This window comes from Cibotium barometz, chromosome 7 (assembly GCF_041138505.1).
Source record: "Cibotium barometz isolate CiBa-2024 chromosome 7, ASM4113850v1, whole genome shotgun sequence".
Classification (NCBI taxonomy): domain Eukaryota; kingdom Viridiplantae; phylum Streptophyta; class Polypodiopsida; order Cyatheales; family Cibotiaceae; genus Cibotium; species Cibotium barometz.
Genome location: NC_141052.1, coordinates 5,473,956 through 5,491,994, shown reverse-complemented (window position 1 = coordinate 5,491,994; position 18,039 = coordinate 5,473,956). Strand labels below are relative to the sequence as shown.

Here is an 18,039-nt window from a genome sequence, read left to right as displayed (position 1 = left end):
GACAAGAGTTGTTGTCAAAGCTGTCTTTAAATTTCAAAAGCTTGTGTGGCGGCTTTTGTCCACTTGAATGCAGGAGCAGACTTTAAAAGTTCTGTGAGAGGAGCAGCTATTTTTGAAAATCGATGAACCTTTGTGTGATAGAAGTTGGCAAGTCCCAAGAATGAACGAACATCATGGAGTAGGTGGAGCACTACCAGGAAACTCGATATGAAGCACGAGTAGGTGGAGCATTGCTAGGAAGGAGATCAATACCATGGTCGACTGGTCGTCGAGGTTGGAGAACCGCAGGAAGCTCTTGAGGAAAAAGATCCAAGTGTGGAGCAAAGAAAGGTTGCTTGAGGTACATCACCTTCGTATCTATGTCCTCGGGAGGATCTTTGGCTAAATAGACCATTAAAAGTGCTAAGGAACAACCACTCTTGCGGACCCACCGTTTTGCTTGAAGAGCTGAAAGGGTTGGTGTAGAAGGTTGCTCTCTGATACCTTCGAGTGCCACAAGCACATCATTTTGAGTAAATTGTATGAAATGGTTTCGAAAACTGATCAGGGGATCATATTGATACAACCATTCTTGACCAAGAATCATATCATAATGTGCCAAAGACATGACGTGGAAATCCAATTGTACGATAGTGCTGAATTCGAAAGGAGAGGTGTTTGGCAACGGTGTTACACAAGGATGTGGAACCATCGGCAAGCTCTACTTCATAAATAACAGCACTTTGAGAAGTCAAAATCTTCAATCTCTGGGTCAAGGTGGTTCCCACAAAGTTATGAGAACACCCACTGTTAATGAGCACATGAATAGGATGACTGGAAATAGAACCTTGAAGAACCAAAACCTGAGTAGATCGCTGGGGTAATGGTGAAGAGATAGCTTGAGCTGTGGTAGGAACAGTGATCACCGAAGCATGTGCAATAGCTGTATGCTTTCCTTTGTTAGCAATTGGGGGTTTCTCCTCGAAAGTGGAGGGTTCAGCATTAGAATTCTGTCGATGGGTTGGTCTTTTGGGGCACTCAAACCAACGATGAGGTCCATTGCAAATTGTGCACAATCCTGTCTTCTATTGATCCCGTCTAGAAGGAACAGTGAAAGAACCAGGATTGCGAGATTGGTCACGTCCTTGGTCTCGTCCACGATCCAAATTGCGTGGTTGGAAGGACTGAGGAAGTCGAGATTGAAAAGAGGACGATTCTTCTGATCGGCGAGAGTGTTGAGAATTATTCCATTGGGGGTTAGGCTGGGAGGTAGAAGTGCTAGAAGATTCTCTGCGACTATCTCCGTTCATACGAGATTCATTGGCTTTTCTGAAAGGCATTAGCTCGACCGGAAGAGGTCGCATTTCGAGAATTAATGTCTGCAACGCGCTTGGTGTATCGTATGGCATCGGTAAGATCGACGGGATTATATTTCTGAACATCGGCACGCAGTGTGGGGTTAAGACCTTCAACGAAGGCATGAAGTTTGTTTGCTGGGGACAAGGAGTCAATCTCCAGTATCAAGTTGGTGAACTGGGAGATATAAGAGGCCAAGGAACCATTTTGGTCCAAATGGCGTAAGCGAGTATGGGCTTGGAAATCCGCATTGGCAGGTATGATGTTACGACCCTGTGTTTTTTTCTTTGGACAACAAGCATGTGGGCATGGGCACGGGAACGGGCACGAGATAGACAATGTGAAAGGCATCAGTTTGGATATGAAAAGGAAACCCAATATGGTGGCTAGCCCAAGTGTGAAAGGGGACAAAAAGGATTTTTAAAGTTTGTAAGGTTTAATAAACCATACAGAGCTTAAAATATTAATATATTTATAAGCATGCGTTTTGCTGTTGCTTTTGCGTTTTTGATGAAAAGCGTATCGCCTCTTTAAAAAGGGCGAAGCGTGGCGGATTGGAGGTGTGTCACCATGTGGAGTCATCGTGTGGTCGCCGTGTGGTACAAGCGGCTACCACGGGGCTACGAAAACATGTGGAACAGGCAGTTGCACGTATGTGTGCCAGCAGGCGGCTGCGTGTACATGTGGTACTGGTGAAGTGCTGCTGCGCATGGTCTACAGCAGGTGCTGCTGCGCCTGGGCTCCAGGCAGGCGCTGCGCCTGGGCTACAATTGGGTATGGTTGTGCATACGGACTGCATCCAGTCGGGCAGCCAGGCAGGTGACCAGGTGGCTGCGCATGGGCTACTGCTAGCAAAAGGCGACCAAGTGGCTGTGCGTAGGGGCTGCTGTCAGTCGGGCAGCCAGCGGGTTTCAGGTAGAGGCTGCACGTGTGGAAGACCAAGTGGCTGCGCATATGGGCTGCAGGTAGCAACAGGAGCCAGGCGGATGCATGCAGGTTGCATGTGTGGAAGCAGCCAATAGAGACATCTCAAGGCGACTGTTGGGTTGGACAGCACGACTCTATCTCTCCCTTGGAAGAAGGCGAGCTGAAGGAGGCACCGAGGGGCTAACAGCCAAGGGGTTTCTCTCTCTCTCTTCGCAAGAAGGTTTTATTTTACGAGATTGGGATACAGAGGATCAAGTTAAGAAGCACAAGATGATGTGTTGCTTTGCTCTTCGACTTGGACTTATGTGTATTTAGGGATTGCTTACACGTCCTCTATGTTTCTCTCTCTGGGTTTTGGCAACCTTGATTGGATGGTTTATCTGTTATGGAAACAGGACATTGGTTTGGCGAGAGGAAAACAGGACTTTGGTATCGAGAAAATAGGCCTAAGGTTATGGGATACAGGTCTATGGTTTATTGGATACAGGTCTTTGGTTTCATGTGGAGAACATGTCTTTGGATTCATGTGAACAGGTTATAGTTTTCTGGAGGTTACATGCAAGCTATGACTATAGGGAAGGACATATGGTTTGGTACAGCCCTACTACTATTTGGAAAAGGATTTGTGGGATCCATAGTAGAGATGGAGAAGACCTTTTCAAGCAGGGAGGTGTCGTACAGGTGTGCCTTCTCTATGGAATGCTTTGCCGTGATAACAAGAGTTCTTATTTGGAAGTCTTGGGTGAAAAGCTATAAGGGATCCTATTGGTAGAGGATTCGACAAGTTGTACTTTGTACTCATATTTGATCAAGTAAAGAAATACCGCAAGGGGTGCCACTATGTTTTGGGGCCAATCGGTGTCCTTGTACTTTTGCAGGAGCACTTTGGCTCCCCCTGTTTGTTTCCTTTTCCAGGTTTCCATGGGTGATGAAGTGTTTTATGTGCGAGTGTTTGTTTCACTGTCCGTCAGATTTCTGAAGGCCGGTTTCATGGTTCCATTATTGCCGGGATATTGTCGACTTTCTCAAGGAGGCGAGCCCGTGGTCGTTTCATGAGAGTCACATCAAAAGCTTCTACATGAGGAAAGTGAAAAGGAAGTGCAGGAGGCAGTGCAGGATTGTGTGTCTTTGCCTGTATGAGGTGAAGAGCAAACGCTAAAGATGAAGCTCAGGAGAAAAGACACCAAGGATAGGAAGTAGTCAACCAGGAACAAAAAGCAGGTCAAGTGTTATGGTGCAAAAGATGGATTGAAGGCTATGGCTTTCGACACTTTGTCACAGGTGGTATCTTCACTCACGGAGCCTTCATGGGTTCGGAAGACAGTTTCTTTCTATGTTTAGCAGTGGTGATCTACCATGCTTCATTGGGGACTTGTGCTTACCACTTGGGTGGAGTGCAAGCAGGTTTTGGGTGCCTGTGGATGTATCAGATGAGGCTTAGTTGGAAGTGGAGGAACTTCATAAGGTTCTTATTCCTGAGCAGATACTGGCACATAAGGAAAGAAAGGTACAAGGTAAAGTTTCCCGTTGCTATGTTGTGAAGTTTAAAGAACTATTCACCGATGGATGCGAAGTGGATGGAGGAGGGTGGCTTAGTAGATTCACCTGAGGTATTGTAGCTTTATCTTAATGCCTTTGAGTTGGAGCCGACTCTTGCTACAGCTCATTCAGTTTCAGTAGAGCATGGGTCTGGAGCATTGCTTGATGCTCAAGAGGGGGGTAGCACCTCCGCTCCCTTGTTACAGACAGGCTCAGTTTTTCATCTAGGAGTCGCTTAGTGACATCTTTGTATTCACTCGAGGTACTGAGGCTGAGAGTACATCTGCTTATGGGACTTCTATGATATTGTGTACTAGTCACATGAGATGATGCTATTTCTGGAGTTGATCTCCTTTGGAACGACATGGTTTGGTTTAGCTCAAAGTCTGCAGCAACCCGAGTTAACACTTCGAGACTACATGGAGGGCATAAGTCTTGCGAGCAGTCCTAGAGTTGGTTTGGTTCATATATGGATTGAACTCTATTTGTGCATGTATTTATACACTTTTTTGAGGTATTACTGTATTCTGGTGCCATTGGATCTTGGTATCCTTGGGGATACATGGATAATACTCTGGATGTGTCAGGATGAGATGCATGTATATTGGTATGATACATCAAGTACTTTATTATGTTCATGGATGCATCACTGAGTGTGACTCCTGCGGGATAGCCATGAGACATATGTGGGAAGTACTTGGTGGATGTACTGTTTGGATGCATTGAGTGCTTTCATATGCTCATGTTGCACCATCAATCGTGGGTCCTACAGAATATCATGGGTGTAAGGCTTGCGAGCAGCCCCGAGACTGTTATTTTGGAGTAGGTAGAGCATCTTGAGGAGCATATTGTTTGCAAATGCATATATGTGTCATGCATATGTTTGTTATATGTAGAATGATGCATAGTTTTGTTTTTGGCTAACACAGGTAACGTGTTTCCACTTGGTTTTAGACTTTTGCTGCAGGTTCTGAAGGAACAAGGAAGAGTTGTTTGTCACTTCGATGTGATGGTATGGCCTTATTGTTCAGGATGATTGTTTCATCACCTAGATGCACTGGAGGGGCATTGCTTTGGTCATATGGGGAATCTTTTGGATACTTACTGTGTTATTGAGTGCAATCGAGGACGCTTGCTATTTTTCAAGAGGGAGGTATGTTACGACCCTGTGTTTTTCCCTCTGGACAACAAGTAGGTGGGCACGGGCACGGGCAGGAGATGGACAGTGTGAAAGGCATTAGCACGGTAGACTATGTTCTAGCCCCTTTATCGCTCATACCCTGCATCCAGGGACTTACTGTTTCACCTCGCCCGATTGGAGTAGCTGCAAATCATGCATAGAATCTCCTTCACTATGGATGGTCACTATACCACTCAGCCTCATACCGGGGTGGTACATGGTACCCAAATACCATTTCACTGCCCATGTCTATACCTCGGAGATTTTTCAGTCTCTAGCCACGACAGACCCTCATGTATCACTAGAGGAGCTCACTAGGTAGCTTGCAGACTCACTCCACTTTTCTGCAGCCAACTGCTTTTCCTCACTCATTGGGGATGAGGAGACCACCATTGGGGAGTATGCCCCAAAATAGATGGTATGATGATGAATGTCATGAGGTGAGAGCTAGACTACAGAGTGAGGTTGATTTGGGATCCACCACTCAGCGACAAGCACAGATCTTCCGCCGTCTTACGAGGCACAAGAAACGAGCTTTCCTTTCCCACCTAGAGCGAGAGCTATACCAGCCCTTTTTAGGATGGGATTCCAGGGAGGCTTGCAAACTTTTTCGAGAGCATAGCCCGCCCATGCCCATCACCTCGATGGCCACCTGGAGTCAGGTAGCTACCGCCCTCTAAATACGTATGTGCTTGTCAACTTAACCAGGCCTTTGGTCCTTTACTCGCCTTCCTGGATCAATGAGAAAATGTTGAAGCCAATTCATTCCTTCATGCATCGTTGAGCAACTCTTCTTGACGTCTAAGTGCCATACATATCACAAATACACTCATGATCTCTCGGTCCACTGTCTCTTTGTTGGAATGAAGCTCCTCCTTCTCGGCTGACACATGGCAGCCCATAATTTCGCATGCATAAAAGTGGTGTTACACACCTTCCTATAAAGGGTCAAAAAGACTCTTTTCCCCTCTCATCCCTACACACACCTTTGGTGGCTTGCAGACTTTTTCCAGAGCATAGCCCGCCCATGCCCATCACCTTGACGGCCACCTGGAGTCAGGTAGCTACCGCCCTCTAGAGAGGATGGTTCTTTTTGTATTTGTTTGAAGGGGCCATTTAAGTTAAAGATTGCATGTATTGAGGAGTGGAAAAGCATTGTGAAAGCTGTGCACTATGTCAAGGGCACAAGAGAACACAAAAGTGCAAATGCCACGCTGGTGCACTGACATCAGAAGGCATGGAATACCCTCATCTTACATCAAGGAGCTTATTAATACATGTCGTAGCAAGAATCAACAACTCCCTTTAATTACGTTTCACAAATGGGATCTAAACAAGGTGCCATTATATGCTATACATACAAATAGGGTTGATGTGGACATACAATTGAAGAATATAATGATAGAGCATATGGTGAGACCAGTTATGGTGCGTTCATCAAAGAGGCACCACCCATCCAAGGATATGGTTGACTATATGTGTCATAGAGGAGGTGGAGGTCATACAGGACATGAACCAGGCACAAGAAGTGACTTATATCACTTGCCATTTCACCCATCTATTATAGAATGTTGCACGGAAGATTTATTTGATGTGGGAAGCTCTCGCCATGTTGCAAAAATGTCCTTATCTAAAGAACGATATCACACGGAAAGAGCATCTGTTCTTGATTGTGCTATTTGTAGTTTCTTTATGATTCCTAAGTTTTCTTCATTGTCATATCAAATTCGCACTGAAGCTACTTTCTTGTTCTTTGTTTATGACTAAATATTATTAGATATTTAGTCATAAACAATTGAGTGCACCAACATGATGCATGTAAGGTTTCAAAAGATGATTGGGAGTCAATGTACATGGAGGCTTCAACATTGAAATAGTAGCAAAAAGTAGTGTATAAGTCAATATTATGTAATTTGGGAAAAATCTCACATTTTGGGAATCAATTACTCTATTTCGTTTTGGACATATCTTAAACATACTAACTCCAAATTTGTCGGAGATCATAGATTTAGATTCTACTCTTCAAGATCTTTCCGATGATATGTCACATGAGGGGGTTTTGACAAACTTTTGGACAAGTTCACCATGCTCTCATTTTTCAAATGGGAATGGAATTTTTCCCAAATTATCTAACATGGTGTTGTACTATTCTAAACTTTAGAGTACCTTGGAGATATCTACCATATGTGTTGCATTGAGGTATATCACACATTGTTGTTATGTGGGTGTTGTATTGTCAACCCTATAATCCAAGTGCAAAGGATGCCAAATATAGGCCATTTATCTTGGTTTTGCAAGATGATTGGATTTTAGAAATGGCTTTATATTTCTCTAAAAGAACTCATGGGCCATAGATAGCACTCTCAAGACAAACGCATTTGGGTTACCCTTATATGTTGCAGTGCTACCAAACCAACTTGGTATTTGCATACTAATTTGGTTCATGTTGTGCACATGTGATGTGAAAGCCCACCATGAAGTCATTGCCTTGGAGTTGACATTGTGGATTGTTCTCTCTAGAGTGGTTCATGTTCGTCCTATTGCACTTGTTCTTGATAAGTCATAACAAAATTAGGGGCTATACGCAAGGTGGTGAATGAAGATCCATATTGATGGGAATTTCAAGAGAATGGAACTCCATTTTAGATTGTATGTCATGTCTTGCTATGTTGGTTTCATACTAAGAAGGCTTGGGTCGAGAATTTTCTTCCACGAGTAGCACTAATCCATTTCATAGTCAAGATTATTTTATTACCCACCTAGATTGCCCTTTATATTTATAGCTTTGTGAATTATGTAAACATTGTTTGTAAATTCCGGTTCCAAAGGAGATGAGAGATGATATATATATTTCAATGTCAAACCTTATGCATTCCATTATGGAGGATGATTTTGAGGGAAGGTATCAACTACTTACAGAAGTATTCGATCCAAAACAATGTCATTCATTATGTTACAAACGGTTGATGTGGACAAAATTATATGTGAAGAAAATGATGGCCAAAGTTTGGACATCTTTCCAACTATGGAAGTGTTGACACAACAAATTTGGTGCAGCGGCTATGAAAATATATCAAATACACGCTCTTGGAAGCTAGTATAAATTGATCCATTTTGGATTGAATGCATGTACTTATGAAGGATTCAAAGGTTGGCAGTCACATGGGTGGAACCTTACTTGGTTTCTTTAAGAAAAAGCAAGAAATAGGTATATATTTTTGACTTATTTTTGTGTAGCCTGCCAATGATAGAAGTTTCTAATCTTGTTCTATTATTCTTGTGTGATATCTAATTCTGGTCGGTTTAGCATCAAAGAATAAAAAGCACACTTTAAAATTGCTTGAAGGAGAGAAGATTCTACGCTGATATGAAGTTAATCCATCTTCTTTGCAGATTGTGAATGAAATGATATTATTATTTAAGATACAAAGTAGCTCCACATGAATTCAATGATACCATGTCAGTATGCAAAGTAACTATTGTGATTGTCCAGATTGGATTAGTGAATGCAAGTACCTTTATGGCATCCGATTGATAGTTATGCCATATTTTCTTATTTGCATGCTATTCTTCCAATAATAGACAATGTCCATGAGATGGTGTCTCCTCCAATGAATGACATGTGCAATAAGACAAGACTTAAAGAGGAGGTATTTCAATGTATACAAGATCTCGAGAAAATGTGTGGCAAATCCAAGCAAATGTAACCCAAACTTGACTTGGGCATGGGAAAGCACAACCAAATCTCGTATTACCAATAGAGATGGGTGCACAAGGTTCCACTTACAAACCTAATAAGCCAACACATCAAACTGGCATTCTTAAAAAGAAGTGTCAACGTGGTTGACATCGTGTATGTTCTGAGAGAAGGCCTCAAATTTGGTGTCCACATTGTTGTACCAAAACATTGTTGGTGGATCCAACAACCACTATCTTATGTCATATTTATCATGCCTTGCTACCTTTGAGCAAGAGACATGACTCTACCGAAGTACACGCGAGTCTCATTGGCAAGGAGGTCAAAGTTTGCAATGATGCTAATAGTTTTTACTCTAAAATCACTTCTTGCAAGTATGGTAACTTGCAAGATGAAGAGCGGTCATTCTCTTTGATTCTTCTAGATGCAAATGAAATTCATAACATTTTTGCATCTCAAGTAAGGATATTGCTTATGTATACACAACACATGTTAATTGAATTATTATTACGTTAACTCCCTTTACACTTCCGAACAATTAAAGTGTTTATAAAGTTTTAGGGTCTTATATGTCCTATTTATGTAGTCATTTTGAAGTGGTGTGGTGCGTGTGCTAACTACAATATGTGTCAATAAATAAAGAGAACTTCAGTGTATGTAAAACAAGTCAATATCTTTGCTTTTTGACTATCCTATGAAAGTAATCTTGGGAACTCGAGATTACATTCACAATCTTAGATTACTTTCCACTTCAGAGACCTATATGCAATTTAGGTCTCTTATATGAAAAGTAGGATTACTTTTCACAGTAGAGACCTACATGCAGTTTAGGTCTCTCCTGTGAAAAGTAATCTTGGGCTGTGAACGTAATCTTGGGTTCTCGAGATTACTTTCAGAGGAGAGTCCAAAAGACAAGATGTTGACATGTTTTGCATGCATTGAAGTTGTCTCTTTATTTATTGGCACACATACTATAGTTGGCACCCAAGATTACTTTCATAACAGTCTAGATGATTATTAAAGCAAAGTTAATAGTGTGCTCAATAAACATAATTAGTATCCACTTTAATACAAAGATAGAGAGAACATCCTTCTCTTAAGCACAATTCCTTTTGCAATCGTATAGAGAGAACTTCACTTGATTTCACATTGGTCTCTAGGCAGTCCATTGACATGTTGAATGTGTCCGTTGTTGTAGAATGCCACAAGGACCCAATGACATATCATTAACTTCAAGGGACGTCATGGCACGAGATTACTCAACGGCCCACTCAGATCAACGGCGTAGGGCAATCTAGGTAGGTAATAAAATAAGCTTGAATATGAAATTGATTAGTTCTACCTATGGAAGAATATTCTCGACCCAAGTCTTCTTAGTATGGAACGAACATAACAAGACATGATATGTAATCATCTCTACTGTGAAAGTAATCTTGGGTTTTCAAGATTACTTTCATAGCCCGAGATTACTTTCACAATAACAGAGACCTTAACTACACTGTGGAAAGCCGTGAAATTAATCTCAAGAACTTGAGATTACTTTCATAGCCTAAGATTACGTTTCACAGTAGCAGAGACCTAAATTGAATGCAGGTCTTTGCTGTGAAAAGTAATCTCAGGCTATGAAAGTAATCTCGGGTTCTCAAGATTACTTTCAGTCTGAGATTGCTTTTCACAACATAGACACAAAAGCTTGGGAGATTTCTTGCACACAAGGATTTGATAAGGAATAAAAACAAAAGCTTGGAAGAAGGATTTGTCTCTTGATCAAAGCAAATTGTAAAATTTTATTAATAAGACAAAGATGAAAAAGCACTGAACTATTTTGAATAGGTGTATTGCAAGGACCTTACACCTAATGTATTCCAAATATTGTTTACAAGTATACTTGGTAGCATGATTTCTTCATCTACTTGGTCTTGTAGTGGAAACTATAATGATAAATGTGATAGATGTTTTAAAACATTAAACATAGTACATGTTTCAAAGAGAGGAGAATCGACGATATCATCCTAGGCTACCTAAGCTCATGAAATGTAGAGATTTTAAACAGACTTTGATATCAAAATACTATGGGAAAATATGAAACTAAAAAACGCAACCATAACTTGCTTTTGAGAAGATTACAAGAGCCATGACTATCAAAATCATTCAAAGTCAATGTATTGAACTATCCAAGGGTGGTAAATATTGAATCAACTATATATATATGCAAAAAGATGTAGAAACTTAAAGCTACAACATCATCTAATGGTGTATGGTTCTCATACAAAAAGATATAAAACCCAGAGTGTTGGCATCGTCTAGTGGTATATAACCATCTCATACAAAGATATAGAATCTCAATAATCGTCTCATACAAAAAACTATCTCATACAAAAAGATATACAATCCCAACGTGGCTAGGCAGTCTTCTACAAAGATATAAAGAACACACAAGCACCCACATCATCTAGCGATGTATGACTGTCTCATACAAAAAGATGTAAAACCCTAAAGCTTTTCCATCATCTACTGTCGCATGGTCATCTCCAATGTGAAGTTTGGATCTAGGCTTGGAGGTCATACTTCATGCGCTCTACATGCATATGTGAAAACTAAGGTTTTGAAAGCTGAATACAACATATCTAAATCCAAAATCTCACTCCGTACCATAGGATGAGAACTATGGCGTGCTAAAAATGCAAGCACCTAGCAATAATAACATAACCTCCATCTTAACAAGCTCGTGGAGTTATTTCTTTATACAACATCTACATTAAAATATTGAAAGTAGATTTACACCTGTAAATAGGTAGCAAGTAGTTTCACAAGCAGTGCATATACAAGGAATCAAAAAATAAGATTGCACTTTGGTTCTAGGCAGTCCATTGACATATTGAATATGTCTGTTGTAGAATGCCACAAGGGTTCAATGAGATATGTATAATTACGTATATTATAAGTAATTTCAATTTACAAATGAAGTTAGTAATATTTTAGTTTTACAATTCATAAGTGGTCTTACCTATCAATGATTAGGAAAAAGGTGAATATATAGCTTTTAAGATTTGGTGTCCCAAGGAAATTTTGAAGTTATATATTATTAACTTTCAAGGGACGTAGAGGACAATCATAAACTATTCACGAACCACGTGTGATCTATCACATTATTTGGCAATGTGTACTCCATCCATCTATATAAAACTTCTTTAATATTATGACACACACAAACATGTTTCTTAAAAAGAGAGACTGCAAAAAAACTAGAGGTGATCGTCCTTTTTGGATTACCTTTAGTTTTTTTGCAGTGTCTCTTTTTAAGAAACATGTTTATGTATGTGTTGTAATATTAAAGAAGTTTTATATAGGTGGATGAAGTACACATTGCCAAATAATGTGATAAATTATGTGTGGTTCGTGGACAGCTTATGGTTGTTTTTTATGTCCCTTGAAATTGATGATATGTCACTTTAAAATTTCTTTGGGACACCAGATCTTGGAAGATATTCACCTTTTTTCTAATCATTGATAGGTAAACCCACTTGTGAATTGTAAAACTGAAATGTTGCTAACTTCATTTGTGGATTAGAATCATTTGTGATAAGTGTAATTATACATATCTCATTCGGTCCTTATGCATTCTTCAATAGACACATTCAACATGTCAATGGGTTGCCTAAAATCAAAGTGTAATCTTGTTTTCTGATTCCTTGTCTGTGCACTGTTTGTCAGACTACTTGCCGCCTGTTTACATGTGTAAATTTACTTTTAATATTTTACTGTATATGTTGTATATAGAAATAACTCTATGAGCTTGTTTAGATAGAGGTTATGTTATTATTCGAGGGTGCTTGCATTTTTAACATGCCACAGTTCTTATCTTGTGGTACAGAGTGAGCTTTTGGATTTGGATACATTGTGTCAGGTCATGATAGTGGATATATGTTTACCGTACGATTGCGGCTATTATGTTATGGCTACTATGTAGTTTTTGATCGAGGATATATTATAACATTCCAAGCTTAGAAATTAGATATAATCTTGCATCTCTATGTTCTTTAGTTGCATGGTTAATTTATCATTTCATTTATCTTGTTGATATGTTGTATTCAGCTTTCAAAACCTTAGTTTTCACATGTAGATATAGAGTGACCTCCAAGCCTAGATCCATACTTGCGTGTTGGAGACGACAACGCAGAAGTAGATGATGGAAAAGCTTTGGGGTATTCCATCTTTTTGTATGAGACGGTTATACGTCGCTAGATGATGTGGGTGCTTGTGGATTCTTTATATCTTTGTGGGAGACTACCTAGCCACTTTGGGATTGAATATTTGTTTGTATGAGAGTTTTTTCTATGAGACAATCATTGAGATTCTATATCTTTTGTATGAGATGGTTGTATACCACTAGACGATGTCAACACTTTGGGTTTTATATCTTTTTGTATGAGATGGTTGTATACCACTACACGATGTCAACGCTATGGGTTTTATATCTTTTTGTATAAGACGACCATACACCACTAGATGATGTGGTGGCTTTAAGGTTCTATATGATTCTATATATGGTTGATTCAATATTTACTGCCCTTGGATAGTTCAATACATTGGCTTTGAATGGTTTTGGCAGTTATGGCTCTTGTAATCTTGTCAAAAGTAAGTTATGGTTGTGTTTTTTAGTTTTATATTTTTCCATAAGCATTTTGATGTCAAAGCTTGTTTAAAATCTCTACATTTCATGAGCTTGGGTAGCATAAGATGATATCGTCGATTCTCCTCTCCTTGAAACATGTACTATGTTTAATGCTTTAAAACATCTACCATATTTATCATTATAGTTTTCACTATTACAGGACCAAGAAGATAAGGAAATCATGCTATCAAGTATACTTGCAAACAATATTTGGAATACATTAGGTGTAAGGTCCTTGTAGTATACTTATTCAAAATAGTTCAATGGTCTTTCATCTTGGTCGTCTTGGTCTTGTTGATAAAATTTTACAATTTGCTATGATCAAGAGGCAAATCCTTCTCCCAAGCTTTTGTTGTCATTCCTTAATAATATCAAATCCTTGGACAAGGAATCTCCCAAGCTTTTGTGTCTATGCTGTGAAAAGTAATCTCGGATTGTGAAAGTAATCTCGAGAATCCAAGATTACTTTCACAGCCCAAGATTTCTTTTCACAGCAGAGACCTACATGCAATTAAGGTCTCGGTTGTGAAAAGTAATCTTGCGCTGTGAAAGTAATCTCAAGTTTTCGAGATTACTTTCATAACTTTTCACAGTGTAGTTAAGGTCTATGCTGTGAAAGTAATCTTGGAAACTCGAGATTACTTTTAGAGCAGAGATGATTGCATGTCATGTCAAGTCTTGCTATGTTCGTTCCATACTAAGAAGGCTTGGGTCGAGAATATTCTTCCATAGGTAGAACTAATCCATTTCATAGTCAAGCTTATTTTATCACCCACCTAGATTGTTGATGTGAGTGGGCTGTTGAGTAATCTTGCATCGTGACATCCCTTGAAGTTGATGATATGTCATTGGGCCCTTGTGGCATTCTACAACAATGGACACATTCAACGTGCCAATGGATTGCATAGAGACCAAAGTGCAATCAAGAGAATATTTTGCATAAGAGGATGTTCTCTCTATGATTGCAAAAAGAATTGTGCTTAAGAGAAGGACGTTCTCTCTATTTTAATATTAAAGTGGATGCTTATTATATTTAAGGACACTATTGACTCTGCTATAATAATAATCTTTGCTATGAAAGTAATCTTGGGTGCTAACTACAGTATGTGTGCCAATAAATAAAGAGAACTTCAATGCATGCAAAACATGTCAATATCTTTTCTTTTTGACTCTCTTGTGAAAGTAATCTCGGGGACCCGAGATTACGTTCACAGCCTGAGATTACCTTTCACAAGAGAGACCTAAACTCCATGTAGGTCTATTATGAAAAGTAATCTTGGGAATCCGAGATTACTTTCACATCCCGAGATTACTTTTCATAGAAGAGACCTAAATTGCATATAGGTATCTACGCGGCGGCATGAAAAGTAATCTGAGGTTGTGAATGTAATCTTGGGTTCGCGAGATTACTTTCACAACAGAGTCAAAAACCAAAGATATTGACATGTTTTGTATACATTGAAGTTATCTCCTTATTTATTGGCACACATACTGTAGTTAGTAGAGGCACCACACGACTTCAATCACTATATAAATAGGATATATCAGACACTAAAACTTTGTAAAAAATTTAATTGTTGGGAAGTTTAAAGAGAATTAACGTAACAATAACTCAGTCAACATGTGTTGTGTATACATAAGCAAGGCCTTTACTTGAGATGCAAAAATGTTATGAATTTCATTTGCATCTGGAAGAATCAAAGAGAATGATCGCTCTTCATCTTGCAAGTTACGATACTTGCAAGAAGTGATTTTAGGGTAAAAACTATTAGCATCATTGCAAACTTTGAACTAGCAAGTGATATAAGTCACTTCGTTTGCCTGGTTCATGTCCTATATGGATTGGATTAATGAAAATGCACACTTCATCCATGCCGTCGATGTATTCCACTTGCACTTTGAAAGTGCATCCACATTTCTTTGTTGTACGTAACGTCTTTATTTTTCCACTTTGTTCAGCTCCATCTCCTCTATAGTCAACCATAGCCTTGGATGGGTGGTGCTTTTTTAATGAATGCACCATGACTAGTCTCACCATATGCTCTATCATTATAGTCTTCAATTGCATATCCACGTTAGCCGTATTTGTGTGTATAGCATATGTGGCTCCTTGTTTAGATCCCATTTGTGATGCCTAATTAAAGGGAGTTGTTGATTCTTTCAATGATTACATGTACATGTGTTAATAAACTTCTTGATGTAAGATGAGGGTATTCCATGCCTTCTGATGTTAGTGCACCATGTTGACTTGATCACTTCAAGCGTGGCGTTTGCACTTTTGTGTTCTCTTGTGCCTTTGACACAGCGTGCAGCTTTAACAATGCTTTCCCACTCCTCAATACATATAATACTTAACTTAAATGGCTCCTTTAAACAAATACAAAGAGAACCATCCGCTCTCTCTCTCCCAAGCAAAGCTCATCTTTCTTTTTTCGCCACTTCTTTAAATTAAGCATTCCTCTATCATCGTGATAGTGTGATGTGTATTATCTTTAAATAATGTATAGTATAGCATATTGATCAATTAGATAATGAAATTCTTTGTTTTGACATTAGGGCCAAAAACGAAAAAAAGGACCCTTTAAGGTTTTGATTAAAACACTAATTAACTGAGGTTGTAGCAGAATGAGACCTCCAAATTTGACCGTTCAGAGGTACTTTTGGTGCATTTAAGAGACGGGCCACAATAAATGCTAACATTCCTTAAATCATGTCAGAAGTACTTTTTAGTCATCATTCTCAGTGTTATTGTATAAATATTCCCACCAAAACAGGTCTATTTTTGTTCTCGTCATCATTTGAGTGCTCTCTCTCTCTCTCTCTCTCTCTCTCTCTCTCTCTCTCTCGTATGTACTCTCCAAAAATACTCGAAATTTTCTCATTCATAGCAATCCTAGCAGTAGAAACTGAAAGGCATCTTGGTAAACCAAAAGCCCTTATTCTCTTGCATCTAAGATTTTGGAACCATAATCCAGAAAGAGCTTGGTAACCTTGACTAATACCCACAGTGTCACAAGTCTCTACTATTTCATCTAGTTTCACAATGGTCCTTAAGTCTCTTACCAACTCTTTGAGAGTAAGATCTCTCAAATTTGTATTCTCTGGAGATTGAAGAATTCTAACAAGGTCTGCCTTGTTCATATGAGGTTTCAATGAGAAGCTTGATTCTCTCCTCATTTCGATGGATATTAATACTTGAAATGTGAGAGACACATTTCTTTGCAAGGTTGAGTCTCCTCTTTTTAGCCCCACTACTTTCAGACAACTCACTTATATTCTTTAAAGTTCTCTTCCTCTCTTTGAATCCTCCTAGGGTTTCTTTCAAGTTTACTAGTTTCTCTTTCAAGGAGTGGTTTACAGCTTCTAGCTCTCTAATATTATCATAAAGCTCTGAAATAGTTTTCTGAGATGTTAAAAAAGATTCTTTCAGTTGATGCATTTGGACTGAGCACACAGAAGATGCAGAATATAACTTCATACAGTAACCAAGCAGACCACCATCTCCAACAAATCTAATCAAGTCATGAACATTTACAAATGGAGGAGGTCTACCAGTTGAAGGATCATTGGGATAAATACTTCAATCCACCCACAAATCAATGTTCTTTCTTCCCTTTAGTCGTAGTCTATTTGCCTCATCTTTGTCCAACAATGCTCGGTGATGAATACTTCTCCAAGATGAATAGACCTGATCTATGTTAATAGCAAGTTTGTGTCTGCGTTCTCTTGCATTGAGTAAAGAGACCATTCAGAGTTTGAGCCAATGTGTTAGTGTTGTCTATACTTAGTATACTTGATGTAAGTAGAAAAATATAAGATACTTGACCAACCCGGCTCTTTTTGTCCCTACTGTGTTGTGCATTTCAAATTTCTTGACTAAGGATTTTTGCTGATATTCCAGGCTACACTCCCACAAGGCATCGTTCCGTTTGTCTTTGCAAGGGAATACAATTTGCACCTAGATATTCCTGATGTAAGTGATGTTTATAATCTACATCTCCATCACCTAACGTAGAGCTCTATGAGGTTTATAATCTACGTCTCCATCACCTAACATAGAGCTCTATGAGGTTTCTAACAAAACATTTTCCTTTACGTACAGGAACTTAATCTGTGCAAATATACTCAATTGCATGTTAAACAATTCAGGATAAAAGCTGTACAAATAATTATTTAGAGGTGCATGATCGTGCAGAAGAAGAGATAAGACGGGTAGGAGATTTTGCAAGGGAAGCCGAAGAGAGTAGGCGTCACCAAGAAGAACAATACTAAAGGGAAGTTCAAGCCCACCAAGCTGCTATTGACGAATTTGAGAAGTGCACAACTGAGGTGGATGAATGGGTGGAATCTAGGAGACAAGTTGAGCTGGAGGCCCGAAGGCAAGAACAGGAGGCCAGTAGGCAAGCAGAGGAAAGAATGTGGGAAGAAATGTCAAGAGCAGAAGAGACCAGTCGTCCAAGGCCAACCCAATCACAGACACATTCACATTCATCATAGACACCTCGCCGCCATTGCCTAGCCCATGTATATGTACATAGAGTGACTAACATGTATATTTTCTGGAATATATGAATACTGTTGTCTCTTCTATAATTCTATCTGTGCGTTGTTTCCTTCTTGTCCTCTACATCTGCCCCACCTAGCAGCTGGTTCCCAAAGGAGACCACCTCAACATCACTAGAAAGA

The 18,039-nt window shown here is 39.4% G+C and overlaps 1 protein-coding gene across 2 annotated transcripts in view; it reads left to right on the top strand.

Moving 5' to 3' along the window:
- LOC147636617 (auxin efflux carrier component 2-like) overlaps positions 1-17,771 on the top strand; it is a 37,911-nt gene extending 20,140 nt beyond the window's left edge. For both annotated transcript variants that reach the window (XR_015266119.1, XM_086799817.1), the window contains exons 5-6: positions 17,255-17,326; positions 17,456-17,771. Coding sequence is in view for 1 of the 2 variants with exons in the window: in XM_086799817.1 (XP_086655943.1) it covers positions 17,255-17,326; positions 17,456-17,530 (147 nt within the window). In the remaining variant the exon portion in view is untranslated. The remainder of the gene's footprint in view (positions 1-17,254; positions 17,327-17,455) is intronic.
- The last annotated feature ends 268 nt before the right edge of the window (positions 17,772-18,039 follow it).